The sequence below is a fragment of the Somniosus microcephalus genome, chromosome 16 (genome assembly GCF_052327205.1).
Source record: "Somniosus microcephalus isolate GS21.2 chromosome 16, FLI_Smic_1.0, whole genome shotgun sequence".
NCBI lineage: Eukaryota > Metazoa > Chordata > Chondrichthyes > Squaliformes > Somniosidae > Somniosus > Somniosus microcephalus.
In genome coordinates, this window is record NC_141002.1 from 75,077,553 (window position 1) to 75,095,275 (window position 17,723).

A 17,723-nucleotide genomic window follows, 5' to 3' on the forward strand; every position below is an offset into this window, starting at 1 on the left:
AGCATTCCGAAGGGACCGCTCCCTCCGCGACACCCTGGTCCACTCCTCAATCACCCCTAACAGCCCTTCTCCTTCGCCTGGCACCTTCCTGTGCAAGCGCAGGAGATGCAACACCTGCCCTTTTACCTCCTCCCTTCCCACTGTCCAGGGCCCCAAACACCCCTTCCAGGTGAAACAGCGATTTACTTGTACTTGCAATTTAGTATACTGTATTCGCTGCTCATGATGCAGTCTCCTCTACATTGGGGAGACCAAACGCAGATTGGGCGACCGCTTTGCGGAACACCTCCGTTCAGTCCGTAAGGGTGACCCTGAGCTTCCAGTCGCCTGTCACTTTAATTCTCCACTTCACTCCCACTCTGATCTCTCTGTCCTCGGCCTATTACATTGTTCCAATGAAGCTCAACATAAGCTCGAGGAACAGCACCTCATCTTTCGATTAGGCACTTTACAGCCTTCCGGGCTCAACATCGAGTTCAACAATTTCAGAAAATAACCCCTGCCCCCATTTTTCATGCAAATGTGAATGGCAAAATAATACAGCAACATTTTATCTTTCCTGCCTCTTACATAAGCACAATATGTTCTTTCAATTCCTTCCTCCCCTCCTAAACCACCCCCCCCCCCCCCACCGTCTCTGCACCTGCTTAATAACTGTTACACCTCCAGCTTTTTCCAGTTCTGATGAAGGGTCCCAGACCTGAAACGTTAACTCTGTTTCTCTCTCCACGGATGCTGCCTGGCCTGCTGAGTATTTCCAGCATTTTCTGTTGTTATTTCAGATTTCCAGCAGCAGCAGTATTTTGCTATTGTATAAGCGAATCCATCTATCTATCTATACTATATTAAAAAGTTTTACATATGGTGCACATTTGCTGTATCACATTTACTTTTTTTGTTATTCGTTCATGGGATGTGTGCGTTGCTGGCTGATGCGCTATCAATTACTCATAAAAGACTGAGAGTTAAGAGAGTAACTAAAGGCTTTTATTAACAAAAGAATGAAGGTCTGCCTCGAGTGGTCGACCGGTCCAGAAATACAAAGGGCTGGGGAGCAGTCACCTTTATACTAGGACTTGTGGGAGGAGTCAGCCGAGGCATGTCCAGGCATGTACACAGTGGAATACAAACAGTGGTTTACCACATTCACCCCTTGTTTAAAATTGAGTCCGGCGGGGTGAGGTGTATTAAAAGTTAGTGTATTGGAGTCTCTCCGGAGGTCTTGTCTGCCGCTGTGATCGGCGTGGCGACGGCAGGGGTAGTGGAGCTCCCGGCGTCGAGTCCTGCGTAGGCTGTGGCACAGGCGTGTCGTCCTCGTAGATGTCGGGCGGGTCGCGGGGCCCAGGCCTGCCGTCTGCTGGGGCTGGATATCGGGTCGTGGGGGGGGGGTGGTAGTGAGTAGTGGGTTACTGCGGCCCCCGAGGGTGCAAGGTCTCTTATGGAGACTGTGTCTTCCCGCCCGTCCGGGTATGCAATGTAAGCATACTGGGGGTTGGCGTGGAGGAGGTCGACCCTCTCGACCAGGGGGTCCGTTTTATGGGTCCTCACGTGTCTTCTCAGTAGGACCGGCCCTGGGGACGTCTGCCATGGCGGTAGCGATGTCCCCGATGCGGACTTCCTTGGGAAGACAAACATTTTCTCATGAGGGGTGGCGTTAGTGGCAGTGCAGAGCAGTGACCGAATAGAGTGGAGCGCATCGGGGAGCACATCCTGCCAGCGGGAGGTTGGAAGGCCCCTAGACTTTAAGGCTAGCAGGGCGGCCTTCCAAACTGTCGCATTTTCTCTTTCCACCTGTCCGTTCCCCCGGGGGTTGTAACTGGTGGTCCTGCTTGTGGCTATACCCCTAGCAAGCAGGTACTGGCGGAGTTCGTCGCTCATAAACGATGAGCCCCGGTCGCTATGGATATAGCTGGGGAAACCGAACAGGGTGAAGAGGTCGTTCAGACATTTAATGACCGTGGCACTGGTCATGTCCGGGCAAGGGATGGCGAACGGGAAACGGGAGTACTCATCAATAATATTGAGGAAGTACACATTGCGGTCGGAGGAGGGGAGAGGCCCTTTAAAATCAACGCTCAGGCGCTCGAAGGGGCGAGTGGCTTTTATCAGGTGGGCCCTGTCTGGTCTATAAAAGTGCGGTTTGCACTCAGCGCAGACTTGGCAGTTCCTGGTCATGGTCCTGACCTCCTCAACAGAGTAAGGCAGGTTGCGGGCCTTGATGAAGTGGAAGAACCTGGTGACCCCGGGTGGCAGAGGTCATTGTGGAGGGCCCGCAGTCTATCGATCTGCGCGCTGGCGCAGGTGCCACGCGATAGTGCATCCGGGGGTTCATTGAGCTTCCCGGGCCGGTACAAGATCTCGTAATTGTAGGTGGAAAGTTCGATTCTCCACCTCAAGATCTTGTCATTTTTGATTTTGCCCCTCTGCTTGTTGTTAAACATGAAAGCAACTGAACGCTGATCAGTGAGCAGGGTAAATCGTTTTCCGGCCAGGTAGTGCCTCCAATGACGCACAGCCTCCACAATCGCCTGGGCCTCCTTCTCAACAGCGGAGTGTCTGGTCTCCGGGCCTTGGAGGGTTCGTAAAAAGAAGGCCACGGGTCTCCCCGCCTGATTGAGGGTAGCGGCCAGGGCAAAGTCAGACGCGTCGCTTTCCACCTGGAAGGGGATGGATTCGTCCACTGCGTGCATGGTGGCTTTGGCAATGTCCTCCTTGATACGGTGGAAGGCTAAGCGGGCCTCTGCCGTCAAGGGAAAAGAGGTGGACTTGATCAGCGGACGGGCCTTGTCCGCACAGTAGGGGACCCACTGGGCGTAAGAGGAGAAAAACCCTAGGCACCTCTTCAGGGCCTTGAGGCAGTGGGGCAGTGGGAGTTCCATAAGGGGACGCATCCGGTCGGGGTCGCGGCCGATGACTCCGTGTTCCACAACACAGCCAAGGATGGCGAGGCGGTTTGTGTGGAATATGCACTTCTCCTTGTTATATGTCAGGTTCAGGAGTTGGGCGGTGCGGAGGAATTTTTCGAGGTTTGCGTCATGGTCCTGCAAGTCACGGCCGCAGATGGTCACATTGTCCAGATATGGGAAAGTGGCCTGCAACGCATTTTGATCTACCATCCGGTCCATCTCCCTTTGGAAGACGGAGACCCCGTTGGTGACGCCAAAGGGAACCCTAAGGAAGTGATAGAGGCGGCCGTTTGCCTCAAAGGCAGTATACTGGCGGTCCTCAGGGCGGATAGGGAGCTGGTGGTACGCTGATTTCAGGTCAATGGTTGAGAAGACGCGGTACTGCGCGATCTGGTTGACCATATCAGCTATGCGGGGGAGTGGGTAGGCGTCCAGCAGGGTGTAGCGATTTATTGTCTGGCTGTAGTCGATGACCAGGCGCTGCTTCTCGCCGGTCTTAACGACCACAACCTGGGCTCGCCTGGGGCTGGTGCTGCCCTCAATAATCCCTTCCTTCAGGAGCCGCTCCACTTCGGTTTTAATGAAAACCCTGTCCCCGGCACTGTATCGCCTGCTCTTTGTGGCGATGGGCTTACAGTCGGGGGTGAGGTTAGCAAACAGTGGGGGGGGGGGGGTGTGGTAAACCACTGTTTGTATTCCTGTTTGTCCTGTTTGTATTCCACTGTGTACATGCCTGGACATGCCTCGGTTGACTCCTCCCACAGGTCCTAGTATAAAGGTGACTGCTCCCCAGCCCTTAGTATCCTGGACCGGTCGACCACTCGAGGCAGACCTCCATTCTGTTGTTAATAAAAGCCTTTAGTTACTCTTCTAACTCTCAGTCTTTTATGAGTAATTGATAGCGCATCAATTTTATTAACAACATTTTTATAATGGAGAAGATCCTCACACCAGCATGCCTGGACTTAGATCATCGGGAGGCGGACTCATCCACCAAGTTTACTCACTGGTTTAAGTGTTTCGAAAAATTCCTGACCGCCTCCGAAGCAATCAAATCGGACGAGGACAAACTGGATGTCCTGACCTCCAAAGTGAACCACCGAGTGTACTCGGTCATCCAAGACGCGACCTCGTACGCGGATGCTATCAAGCTCCTCAAGGACCAGTACACGCGCCCAGTGAACGAAGTGTACGCCAGGCACCTCCTGGGGAGTTGTAAACAACAACCTGGGGAATCGACCGTGGAATACCTTCAGGCACTGTCTGTGCTTGGCCGGGCCTGTGGTTGTAAGGATGTAAAGGCCGCCGTGTACACAGAGGAACTTATCCGGGACGCTTTTGTAGCGGGCCACAGATCCAATTACACACGACAGCGACTGTTGGAGCAGAGTAACCTCGACCTCAACAAGGCCTCTGAACTCGCACTATCGTTGGATGCAGCCTACCAGGGCATGGATGCCTACTCCTCTGCACCGTGGACGCCACGGGGAATGACAGCCTGGGACACGGTAGGACCGCCTCATAGCGCCGTGCCACCCCAGCCACACCCCAACAACGGCCCAACTACCGCAGCAGTGTCCCAAGGCCAGACAGCAGTGCCCCAAGGCCAGAAATGCTACTTCTGTGGCCAGGCAAAACACCCCAGAGCGCGCTGCCCGGCGAAAAACGCGATCTGCTCGGGCTGCGGGAAGAAGGGACACTACGCTAGCGTCTGCAGGGCCAAAGCCACCCCGAACCCCAGCAGCGCCGCGTGTGGGCCATGCGGGCCGCCATTTTGGACCTCCCCGGCCGTGTGCGAATCACCGGAACAGCAGCCATTTTGGACGCCTCCAGCCACATGGGGATCATGGACGCCGCCATCTTGGACGACAGCCGGGACGCAGCAGGCCCCCGACACCGCCTCATCTGATACCCGCAGCGACACACCGACCCCTACGCTGGCATCCGTTACACTGGACCAAGCGAGACCGCACCAACTGGCCAGTTCCACAATGGACATTAAGGTAAATGGTCACGATACAATCTGCCTTTTTGACTCTGGGAGCACGGAGAGCTTCATCCACCCCGACACGGTGCGGCGTTGCTCTCTCCCAGTCCTGCCTGCACAACAGCGGATTTCTATGGCCTCCGAGTCCCAGTCGGCGGACATCGGCGGCTACTGCGTGGTGACACTCGTAGTAGACGGGACCGTGTACGATCATTTTAAACTTCTGGTCCTGCCTGACCTCTGCGCTGCCGTCCTGCTGGGGTTAGATTTTCAGTGCCACCTTAAAAGTGTTACGATGGCGTACGGTGGACCCCTACCCCCACTCACAGTCCGCAGCCAGCAGCTTCCAAATTGCCCGCCGCGCACCAGGTGCAACCTCTCCAAACTCAGAGTCACCCCCCCACCACTGTTTGCTAACCTCACCCCCGACTGTAAGCCCATCGCCACAAAGAGCAGGCGATACAGTGCCGGGGACAGGGTTTTCATTAAAACCGAAGTGGAGCGGCTCCTGAAAGAAGGGATTATTGAGGGCAGCACCAGCCCCTGGCGAGCCCAGGTTGTGGTCGTTAAGACCAGCGAGAAGCAGCGCCTGGTCACCGACTACAGCCAGACAATAAATCGCTACACCCTGCTGGACGCCTACCCACTCCCCCGTATAGCTGATATGGTCAACCAGATCGCGCAGTACCGCATCTTCTCGACCATTGACCTGAAATCAGCGTACCACCAGCTCCCCATCCGCCATGAGGACCGCCAGTACACTGCCTTTGAGGCAAACGGCCGCCTCTATCACTTCCTTAGGGTTCCCTTTGGCGTCACCAACGGGGTCTCCATCTTCCAAAGGGAGATGGACCGGATGGTAGATCAAAATGCGTTGCAGGCCACTTTCCCATATCTGGACAATGTGACCATCTGCGGCCGTGACTTGCAGGACCATGACGCAGACCTCGAAAAATTCCTCCGCACCGCCCAACTCCTAAACCTGACATATAACAAGGAGAAGTGCATATTCCGCACAAACCGCCTCGCCATCCTTGGCTGTGTTGTGGAACACGGAGTCATCGGCCCCGACCCCGACCGGATGCGTCCCCTTATGGAACTTCCACTGCCCCACTGCCTCAAGGCCCTGAAGAGGTGCCTAGGGTTGTCTGGCTGTAGTCGATGACCAGGCGCTGCTTCTCGCCGGTCTTAACGACCACAACCTGGGCTCGCCAGGGGCTGGTGCTGCCCTCAATAATCCCTTCCTTCAGGAGCTGCTCCACTTCGGTTTTAATGAAAACCCTGTCCCCGGCACTGTATCGCCTGCTCTTTGTGGCGATGGGCTTACAGTCGGGGGTGAGGTTAGCAAACAGTGGGCGGGGGGGTGACTCTGAGTGTGGAGAGGTTGCACCTGGTGCGCGGCGGGCAATTTGGAAGCTGCTGGCTGCGGACTGTGAGTGGGGGTAGGGGTCCACCGTACGCCATCGTAACACTTTTAAGGTGGCACTGAAAATCTAACCCCAGCAGGACGGCAGCGCAGAGGTCGGGCAGGACCAGAAGTTTAAAATGATCGTACACAGTCCCGTCTACTACGAGTGTCACCACGCAGTAGCCGCCGATGTCCGCCGACTGGGACTCGGAGGCCATAGAAATCCGCTGGTGCGCAGGCAGGACTGGGAGAGAGCAACGCCGCACCGTGTCGGGGTGGATGAAGCTCTCCGTGCTCCCAGAGTCAAAAAGGCAGATTGTATCATGGCCATTTACCTTAATGTCCATTGTGGAACTGGCCAGCTGGTGCGGTCTCGCTTGGTCCAGTGTAACGGATGCCAGCGCAGGGGTCGGTGTGTCGCTGCGGGTATCAGATGAGGCGGTGTTGGGGGCCTGCTGCGTTCCGGCTGTCGTCCAAGATGGTGGCGTCCATGATCCCCATGTGGCTGGAGGCGTCCAAAATGGCTGCTGTACCGGTGGTTCGCACATGGCCGGGGAGGCCCAAGATGGCGGCCCGCATGGCCCACACGCGGCGCTGCTGGGGTTCGGGGTGTCTTTGGCCCTGCAGACGCTAGCGTAGTGTCCCTTCTTCCCGCAGCCCGAGCAGATCGCGTTTTTCGCCGGGCAGCGCACTCTGGGGTGTTTTGCCTGGCCACAGAAGTAGCATTTCTGGCCTTGGGGCACTGCTGTCTGGCCTTGGGACACTGCTGCGGTAGTTGGGCCGTTGCTGGGGTGTGGCTGGGGTGGCACGGCGCTATGAAGCGGTCCTACCGTGTCCCAGGCTGTCATTCCCCGCGGCGTCCACGGTGCAGAGGAGTAGGCATCCATGCCCCGGTAGGCTGCATCTAATGATAGTGCGAGTTCAGAGGCCTTATTGAGGTCGCGGTCACTCTGTTCCAACAGTCGCTGTCGTGTGTAATTGGATCTGTGGCCCGCTACAAAAGCGTCCCGGGTAAGTTCCTCTGTGTACACGGCGGCCTTTACATCCTTACAACCACAGGCCCGGCCAAGCACAGACAGTGCCTGAAGGTATTCCATGGTCGATTCCCCAGGTTGTTGTTTACGACTCCCCAGAAGGTGCCTGGCGTACACTTCGTTCACTGGGCGCGTGTACTGGTCCTTGAGGAGCTTGATAGCGTCCGCGTACGAGGTCGCGTCTTGGATGACCGAGTACACTCGGTGGTTCACTTTGGAGGTCAGGACATCCAGTTTGTCCTCGTCCGATTTGATTGCTGCGGAGGCGGTCAGGAATTTTTCGAAACACTTAAGCCAGTGAGTAAACTTGGTGGATGAGTCCGCCTCCCGATGATCTAAGTCCAGGCATGCTGGTGTGAGGATCTTCTCCATTATAAAAATTTTGTTAATAAAATTGATGCGCTATCAATTACTCATAAAAGACTGAGAGTTAAGAGAGTAACTAAAGGCTTTTATTAACAAAAGAATGAAGGTCTGCCTCGAGTGGTCGACCGGTCCAGAAATACAAAGGGCTGGGGAGCAGTCACCTTTATACTAGGACTTGTGGGAGGAGTCAGCCGAGGCATGTCCAGGCATGTACACAGTGGAATACAAACAGTGGTTTACCACACTGGCAAGGCCAGCATTTATTGCCCATCCCTAGTTGCCCTTGAGAAGGTGGTGGTGAGCCGCCTTCTTGAACTGCTGCAGTCCTTGTGGTGAAGGTGCTCCCATATTGCTGTTAGGGAGGGAGTTCCAGGATTTTGACGCAGCAACGATGAAGTAACGGCGATATATTTCCAAGTCAGGATGGTGTGTGACTTGGAGGGGAACTTGGAGTTGATGGTGTTCCCATGCACCTTCTGCCTTTGACCTTCCGGGTGTTAGAGGTGCTGTCGAAGAAGCCTTGGCAAGTTGCTGCAGTGCATCTTGTAGATGGTACACACTGCAGCCACGGTACGCCGGTGGTGGAGGAAGTGAATGTTTAAGGTGGTGGATGGGGTGCCAATCAAGCGGGCTGCTTTGTCCTGGATGGTGTCTAGCTTCTTGAATGTTGTTGGAGCTGCACTCATCCAGGCAAGTGGAGAGTATTCCATCACACTCCTGACTTGTGCCTTGTAGATGGTGGAAAGGCTTTGGGGAGTCAGGAGGTGAGACACTTGTTGCAGAATACCCAGCCTCTGACCCGCTCTTGTAGCCACAGTATTTATGTGGCTGGTCCAGTTAAGTTTCTGGTCAATGGTGACCCCCCCAGGATGTTGATGGTGGGGAATTCAATGATGGTAATGCCATTGAATGTCATGGGGCAGTGGTTAGATTCTCTCTTGTTGGAGATAGTCATTGCCTGGCACTTGTGTAGCATGTAGCACTTGCCACTTATCAGCCCAAGCCTGAATGTCGTCTCGGTCTTACTGCATTTGGGCATGGACTGCTTCATTATGTGAGGAGTTGCGAATTGAACTGAACACTCTGGAATCATCAGCAAACATCCCCACTTCTGACCTTATGATGGATGGATGGTCATTGATGAAGCAACTGAAGATGGTTGGGCCGAGGACACTGCCCTGAGGAACTCCTGCAGCAATATCTTGGGGCTGAGATGATTGGACTCCAACAACCACTACCATTTTCCTTTGTGCTTGGTATGACTCCAGCCAGTGGAGAGTTTTCCCCCTGATTCCCACTGACTTCCATTTTACTAGGGCTTTTTGATTCCACACTCGGTCAAATGCTGCCTTGATGTCAAGGGCTTCACCCTCACCTTGCTTTTGGAATTCAGCTTTTTTGTTCATGTTTGCACTAAGGCTGTAATCTTGTCTGGAGCTGAGTGGTTCTGGCGGAACCCAAACTGAGCATCGGTGAGCAGGTTATTGGTGAGTAAGTGCTGCTTACTTTGCTGATGATTGAGAGTAGACTGATGGGTTGGTAATTGGCCGGATTGGATTTGTCCTGCTTTTTGTGGACAGGACATACCTGGGCAGTTTTCCACATTGTCGGGTCGATGCCAGTGTTGTAGCTGTACTGGAGCAGCGTGGCTAGAGGCGCAGCTAGTTCTGGAGGAGAAGCCTTCAGCACAACAGCCGGGATGTTGTCAGGGCCCATAGCCTTTTCTGTATCCAGTGCGCTCAGCCGTTTCTTGATATGTGGAGTGAATTGAATTGGTTGAAGACTGGCTTCTGTGATGGTGGGGACCTCGGGAGGAGGCCGAGATGGATCAGCTACTCGGCCCTTCTGGCTGAAGTTGGTTGCAAGTGCTTCAACCTTGTCTTTTGCACTTGCGTGCTGGGCTCCGCCATCATTGAGGATGGGGATATTCATGGAGCCTTCTCCTCCCGTTAGTTGTTTAATTGTCCACCTCCATTCACGACTGGATGTTGCAGGACAGCAGTGCTTTGATCTGATCTGTTGGTTGTGGGATCGCTTAGCCCTGTCTATAGCATGCTGCTTCCGTGGTTCAGCATGTGTGTAGTCCTGTGTTGCAGCTTCCCCAGGTTGGGGAACACCTGGTGCTGCTCCTGGCATGCTCTTCTACACTCCTCATTGAACCAGGGTTGGTTCCCTGGCTTGATGGTAATGGTAGAGTGAGGGATATGCTGGGTCATGAGGTTATAGATTGTGGTGGAATACAATTCTGCTGCTGCTGATGGCCTACAGTGCCTCATGGATGCCCAGGTTTGAGCTGCTAAATCTGTTCTGTTCTGTTAGCACAGTGGTAGTGCCACACAACACAATGGAGGGTGTCCTCCGTGTGAAGACGGGACTTCGTCTTCATAAGAACTGTGCGGTGGTCACTGCTACCAATGCTGTGATGGAGAGAGGCATCTGCGACAGGTAGATTGGTGAGGACGAGGTCAAGTAGGTTTTTCCCTTGTGTTGGTTCGCTCACCACCTGTCGCAGTCCCAGACTGGCAGTTATGTCCTTCAGGACTCTGCCAGCTCTCTCTGTAGTGGTGCTACTGAGCCACTCTTGGTGATGGACATTGAAGACCCCCACCTAGAGTACATTCTGTGCCCTTGTTACCCTCAGTGCTTCTTCCAAGAGGTGTTCAACATGGAGGAGTTTGATTCATCAGTTGAGGGAGGGCGGTAGGTGGTAATCAGCAGGAGGTTTCCTTGCCCATGCTTGACCTGAAGCCATGAGACTTCATGGGGTCCGGAGTCAATGTTGAGGACACCCAGGGCCACTCCCTCCCGACTGTATATCGCTGTGCCGCCACCTCTGGTGGGTCTGTCCTGCCGGTGGGACAGGACATACCCAGGGATGGTGATGGAGAAATCTGGGACATTGGCTGAATGGTATGATTCTGTGAGTATGACTATGTCGGGCTGTTGCTTGACTAGTCTGTGGGATAGCTCTCCCAATTTTGACACAAGTTCCCAGGTGTTCATGAGGAGGACTTTGCAGGGTCGACTGGGCTTGGTGTGTGTTTTAACTTTCTGTAACACTTTATCATACTTTTGCCATCATACTTGATGGGCTAAAAGTAAAACATAACAAACCAGAACTGAAGAAATAGGTAGCATATGAAACATGAGGAAAGTAGCTTGAAAACAGCCAACAAGAAAGTATAAGCACTTAAGAAAATCCTAAATGAACAGTTAGGAGAACAAACCAATGATAAACCATTCAAAATACATTCTGAAAAAACTTCACCTATGAATTATTTCTCAAAACATCAAAAAAAATATTTCACCATAACATTTATATTTATGCATTGACTTGCCTTTTGTGTCATTTAATACTTGCATTAGAATTTTTACTTGAAGGCTTCGGCCGCTCCCAAAATCTTTGGCTTGGACTTGATATTTTTGCCCAGAATCATGTTATTGTTAGGTGATGGCAGATCCTGTACGTGCAATATGCACAAATTTCTTGGATGCATCAGTTGCATTTAGTTAGCCCAACTGCTCGTTTGTTTTTCTTTTCAAAATTATTTGAAGAAAAGCTATTGTGCAAATTTCAAAGTTTAATTCAAATAAAGTTTATACAGCGTGTTCACTAGTGTTTTCACTGAGCGAACAAGGCAGAGATGGTTTCTTTCTTCATAATTTGAGTTTTCCCCCCAAAACAAAGCAAATTTTATTTTGAAAGCTTCTCACATAAATAGGCTCTGAATAGCAACAACAGTGTCTTGTTAATACTTACAAAATATAACCATCCAAATTAGTGACAGTTGATACTGATGGAGGGATACAGGCAGAGAGAGGCAGACAGAAAGCCAGAGACGAGATAGATTCACATCCAAGAGAAAGGCAGCTACATAGAGTAACCCAGAAACCAATCACAAAACAATGAATTGAATGTTTGATTTTTTTTTAAACCCACAAACCATTTCTGCTAGACCCAGGAACCTGTGCTGTCAGGCCAATGCCCTCCCTTCCCCTCCCCTCCCCTGTTCCAGACCCCAGGAACCTACCAATGAGTGAAACCCCACATTCTACTCCCCAGTTCCACCAAACCTCAGATGCCAACTCCACAGTTCTGACAAATGCGGTGTTTTCCCTCACAGTGGTGCCAGACCACAGGACCACTCCAATGACATGGGGCATTAGAGGAAAATCATTCCCTTAATTTAAAATGCCACTTTTGGCAAGTCTTTTGCATTCTCACAAATCCTGGCCCTGCTTTAACATCATATACTGTAATACCTAATGTTAGAAGTGTGAGTTATGAGGAAAGACTGCATAACATTGGCTATTTATCCTTGAGAGGAGTCTGGAGGCGAAAACCCTGGAATAATTTTAGAACCAATTGGATGCTGCAATAGTATTTTAAAGCCATTTTGGATGGATCAACTAAGATGGGCCGATTATCTTGTGCTCTTGAATGACATCTCCAATCATAAATAAAACTTTACGATAAAAACTCTCATACAACTTTAAAGGACTGGATTGTCAGATTTCTGAATGTTACATTCGACTTACTGATATCTCTTGTCGGCTTTTTATTGCTGTGGTTTATGTTAAAAAGAAAGAAAGACTTGCTTTTATATAGCACCTTTCACGGCCACTAGACGTCACAAAACACTTTACAGCCAATGAAGTACTTTTTGAAGTGTAGTCACTTTTTTGTAGTGTAGTGTTACTTCACTATTAATACATCAAAGGAGCTCTACACAAGTACCTGTTTCCGACTACGCCTGACTGATATACTTGAAGCATAAATGTCAGTGAATTTTGGGATGCCCTGATAAATACAATGGCCTAGAAATTCAGTTGGTAGCGCTTAAGAGGGCGATAAGTGGGGCGCGAAGTGGCTAGCGCCCGGGCGCGGCGTGAAGTGGCTAGCGCCCGGGTGCGGCGCGAACTGCGCCTCTCGCGAACTTGAGTGAACATTTAGCAGCGGCGCAAAACCGCAACGCCCGCTCAGCTGCACGCGCAGATCCTGACGTCATTTCATGGTGCAACGCCCTTGGTGCGCCCCGAACCGGAACTTCAGTGGCGCCCCCCTTTCCACCTGGCGCTCCCAGCGACTGGTTGAGTGGAACGGTTCCCAGTCGCTGTGGGGTGGCGCTATTTAAAGGGGGCTCTTCCTGCATTCTTTGTGGTAGCCATTTTGGACCACTCCTGTGTGTGAGAGAGAGAGAGAGAGAGAGAGAGAGATTTGCAGAGAGACAAAGGGAGAGAGCTTTCTGCTTTGACTCAGTGCTCGCACAGGTACTTCTGGCTTCAGCCCAGAGCTTTGCAATTGGATTGATTTTTCAGTGCCATAGCCTTGAGTGGCCACATATAATGGGGGCTGCAATAGGTGGAAACGTTGGGTTTCTCCATTGCATTTGAGAGGGCTCAGAGACGCCGAGAGAGAGTGCCAATCATGGCCAGACGGAGGAGGGCCAACAGGCGTCGGCACAGGAGGCCTTACCCTCCCAGGGTATACTGCCAGCACTTCTCCTACCTCAACATGTCTGAGGAGCAGTGCATTCGGAGGCTTCGATTCAGAAGGGAGGTGGTCACTGAGATCTGCCACCTGCTTCAGAGAGATCTGCAGTCTCAGCTGAGGAGCAGGACGTCTCTGTCGGTGGCAGTGAAGGTGACAGTGGCTCTCAATTTCTATGCCACCGGCTCCTTCCAATCTGCTACTGGGGACATTGCCAATGTCTCCCAGTTCGCGGTGCATTGCTGCATCCGCCAAGTCACGAATGCCCTCTTCAAAAGGAGATGTCAGTACATTTCCTACCCCATGACCCTGGACAAGCAGCAGGAGCGCGCAATGGGATTTGCAAGAATAGCAGGCTTCCTCATGGTCCAGGGCGCCATTGACTGCACGCATGTGGCTTTGCGGGCGCCTCTAGAGAATGCCGAGGATTACCGCAACTGGAAGGGGTTCCATTCGTTGAACGTGCAGTTGGTGTGTGACCACAGGCAGCTGATACTAGATGTCAATGCCCGCTTTCCAGGCAGCAGCCATGACTCCTTCATCCTGTGCCAGACTTCTGTGGCAGACATTTTCGAAGCCCCGGCTCACCCAGGAGGCTGGCTTCTCGGGGACAAGGGCTATCCTTTGTGCACCTGGCTGATGACCCCGCTCTGTGCACCCAGCACCCCTGCTGAAGAGCGATACAATGACAGCCATCAAGTGACCAGGAACATCATTGAGCACACAATCGGCGTGCTAAAGCAACGGTTCCGCTGTTTGGACCATTCCGGGGGAGCCCTTCAGTACTCGCCTGAGCGAGTCTCCCATTTTGGTGTAGTGTGTTGCATGCTGCACAACCTGGCTATCCTCAGGACTCAGCCACTGCCAGCAGACATTGGAGGACCACCAGAGGAGGCGGAGGAGGAGGAGGAGCACCAAGACGGGAGGGAGGCTCAAAGTGCAAGGGCCATCCGTCAGCGGCTTATTGCAAGTCGGTTCGAGGCCCCCTCTCAGGGAGTGGCTTGTGCCATTGAAAGAACATGAATGGACCCGCTCCGCAAACCCTGAGCCGGTCAAGGCAACAAATAGTTCAAAGTGCAAACATGCACAATCTGAATAAAGACAATTATTTATTTAACAAACTCTGTGCCCTTCCCGCATGACAAACAAATACAGAGAAACCCCCAAAAAAACAGTCAGACACATAACTGGCTCTCACGACCTGGAGACAATGAACAAGAGTTAAACAAAAATGACCAGGATCCTCGGCCTTCACAAAAAAAACACAGCATTTTGCCACACCACCTACTTTTTGGCCTGCGAGGGTGATCTGCCTCGCTTGCGAGATTGGCCCCTTCCTGCCCTGCAGCTCCTCCGCAATGGGGACCCCAGTGGCTGCAGCAAGGCTGGGGGAAGGCTGCTGAGGGTCAGATAGTGAGTCGGCAGATGCCCTTGGGAGACGGCCTGGACCAGCTCTGGGCCTGGAGGGCCTGGTTGCTGACTGCTCCAACTCTGCATGGGCGGCAGCAGTCTGTCCTACGGGTGGTGGCAGCTGCAGTGGAGGAGTGACAGTGTTGGCAGCAGGAATGCTGCCAACCTGACGGAGCACAGGCACTCCCTGGTCGGCTGAGACACTGGCACTCGCACGGGCCAGCACTGAAGCATGCGCAGCAATCTGCTGAAGCACAGACGGCGCGGCGAGGGCCCCGGCGAATCCTGCCCGATCCAGCGAGGGTGGCAGCAGTTAGTGCTCATGTGGCCCTGATCTGTGTCTGCATCAGACCAGCCAGTGACTGCATGGCACGACTAAGCACTTGGCTGGAAGCCGCGTGTGCTGCACCGAAGTCCTGCAGACTCCTTGCCTGTGCTGCACCGAATTCCTGTACACTCCTTGCCAGTGACTCTATGGAGTCAGGCATCCTTGCCACTGCAGCCATGAGCTCAGTGTGCCTGCGCTCAACCTGGGCGCCCATTTCAGCAAGGAGCCGCACCTCCTCTGCGCTCACTGTAGCAGGGCTAGAGGCCACACTCTCCCTCCGGGGAGAAGGCCGCCGAGCTTCCCTACCCCCCGCCCGCGTTGCTGCAGCCTGCTGGGCCCCGGAGCTTCACCCTCCTCAGACCCTTCCCCCCTGCTCCCCTCCAAGGAAGACGTGTCCCCATCATGGCCATGGGCTGCCTCGGCTGAGGGTGGCACTGATGTTCCGGCTTCCTCTTCCTCCTCCTCGCCTTCTGATTCACTCACAGTGGCAGCTTGAGGGCCCGTCTCCTCACCTGGCGAATCGGCATCTGAAAGCAGGGAGGTACAAGAGTTGCTTTAGCGTGAGGACAGGGCGGCAGCGAGGGAGGCATGAGTGCTGCAATGCACTGCATTGGTTCGATAGTGGCAAAGGATGCTGGTGTGAGGCACAAGTGGAAAGAGAGAGGTCAAACAGGTGATGACCTTACCATTGCTGTCCAGAACAGGGTCAGCATCTCCAGTGGCGACGGGGCCCATCAGCTGGCCTGCCATAATCCGTTCCACTCGCTGCTCCAGTTCGCTGAGGTCTTTAAGTTCAGGATGGCCTCCCCCGGTCCGTTGCTGCTGCCTCCTATTGTGGGCCAGCTTGCCCTGCAAGAGAAAGGACGGGCTCTGAGTACAGTGTGAAGCCCTGATCTTGCCTGCACTGCCTCCCATGGTGGAATAGCCCTGACAGTGTGAAGCCCTGATCTTGGCTGCACTGCCTCCCATGATGGAATAGCCCTGACAGTGTCAAGCCCTGATCCTGGCTGCACTGCCTCCCATGGTCGATTAGCCCTTACAGTGTGTAAAGTGGTGAATGTGCATGTGAGTTTCATGAGAGGCCCATAGGTGTTGGATGAGGGCTGGGCATTGGGGCTTTCAGGACCCTTTGGCCATAAAGTGAGGTGCACATGCAGGGATGAACAGGATACTGGAAAGGGTACTCACCCTGACAACCCGAGTGAGGTCGTTGAACTTCTTCCTGCATTGCGTTGGGGTCCTGGGTACCATGCTGCTGGAGATCACTGTGTGCCACCTCCCTCCAAGCTTTTCTATATTCGTTGTGCAGTGGCCTCCTGCCACTGTCAGGAAAGATGATAGGTCGCCTGCGCTCCACTGCGCCAACCAGAACCTTCAGGGCCCCCTCACTGAAGTGCTGCGTTTGCTCCCTGGCCCTCTCCATGGTCGTAGGCGTAACAATGTCGCAGCAGGTCTGTCCAGGCCTAGAATCAGGGCTCCAATGTGCAGGGCGTGGCTGCAAGCCAAATCGACCTTCCGCCTTTTAGAGGTGACCGGCGCCAGCGTGTCTGCCTGCAGTCGCTAACTGGCCGCACCTGCGCTGTGCCCGCCCTCAGTGGTAGCGCCTCGGCTCGCCGGCTTAGCGCCTCAGGATAGTCGTGCACCGCCTGCTTTAGCGCAGCAACAACCTCTTGGGGCGATGCAACTCAATTTAGCTGAAGGTGGCGCTAAGTTGCACCGGGCGCTAAATTTAGCGCACGCTCGACTGTAGCGCCCCAATCATGGCAATACTGAATTTCTAGGTCAATGTCCTTTCTTTCATCAGCAAAGTGTATTTCCTCTTGAACAGTTGATCTAGAAAGCTGTCTGGGTAGAAATTGTTCTGGTAATGTTACAGGATATTACTATGAGGTTATTTTACTATTGTTATGGCTTTTTTTTTTACTTGCTTCCATAGATAACACCGACCATTGAAGATCCACATGTTTTCTCAGAAATTGAAGCAATTCTGAAGCAGAAGAAAATTACAGCTTAATAGTTGATGGTGTTGCACTGAATGTTATTACATTTCTTCCTGGTGATCAAAAGCTCTGTATCGGTATTGAGCATACCTCTGAACGTAATATAGAAGCTCATATAGTATAAAATCTATTTCTGTAATGGTGCAGCTTTGAAAAGCTCAAATGCAGAATATGTTTTATCCATAATGTAGCATAATATTTTACTTATTAGTTTTTTTCTAGGAATTATCTGCACTATTAATAAAAGGTCACATGCCTCATGGATGAAGAAATTAATGAAACTGTTGTCTTACCATCCATCTGCAAGTTGCGATCTGGAGTCATTTTCCATTTTCAGTGATGAGTTTCCTCAAAAGATAATGGAATAAAATTTGAGTTCCAGTCAAAAATTTACAAAGAAAATCAATGTTTACAATATGACTGTTGCACAAAGGTAGCCTTTAATTTAGATCTGTCTTAACAACAATTGTTAAGGCTTTGCTCTGGTTTAAAACCATCTAAAAGTACTAACAAACATTATCATGCAAATTGGAATTACTTGATTTCACAGAATCACAGAATCACAGAAACCCCACAGTGCAGATAGAGGCCATTTCGGCCCATCGAGCCTGCACCGACACATATCCCACCCGATCCCCGTAACCCCTACACCAACACACATCCCACCCTATCCCCGTAACCCCACGTATTTAATCCCCCTAACACTAAGGGTCAATTTATCATAGCCAATCAACCTAACCCGCACATCTTTGGACTGTGGGAGGAAACCGGTGCACCCGGAGAAAACCCACGC

At 52.5% G+C, this 17,723-nt stretch overlaps 1 protein-coding gene across 3 annotated transcripts in view; it reads left to right on the forward strand.

Annotated features, from left to right (window-relative positions):
* acss3 (acyl-CoA synthetase short chain family member 3) overlaps positions 1-17,192 on the forward strand; it is a 125,768-nt gene extending 108,576 nt beyond the window's left edge. For all 3 annotated transcript variants that reach the window (XM_086009284.1, XM_086009285.1, XM_086009286.1), the window contains one exon: positions 16,867-17,192. In XM_086009284.1, coding sequence (XP_085865410.1) covers positions 16,867-16,944 — 78 coding nt within the window. In that variant the 3' untranslated portion in view covers positions 16,945-17,192. The remainder of the gene's footprint in view (positions 1-16,866) is intronic.
* Positions 17,193-17,723: the final 531 nt, after the last annotated feature.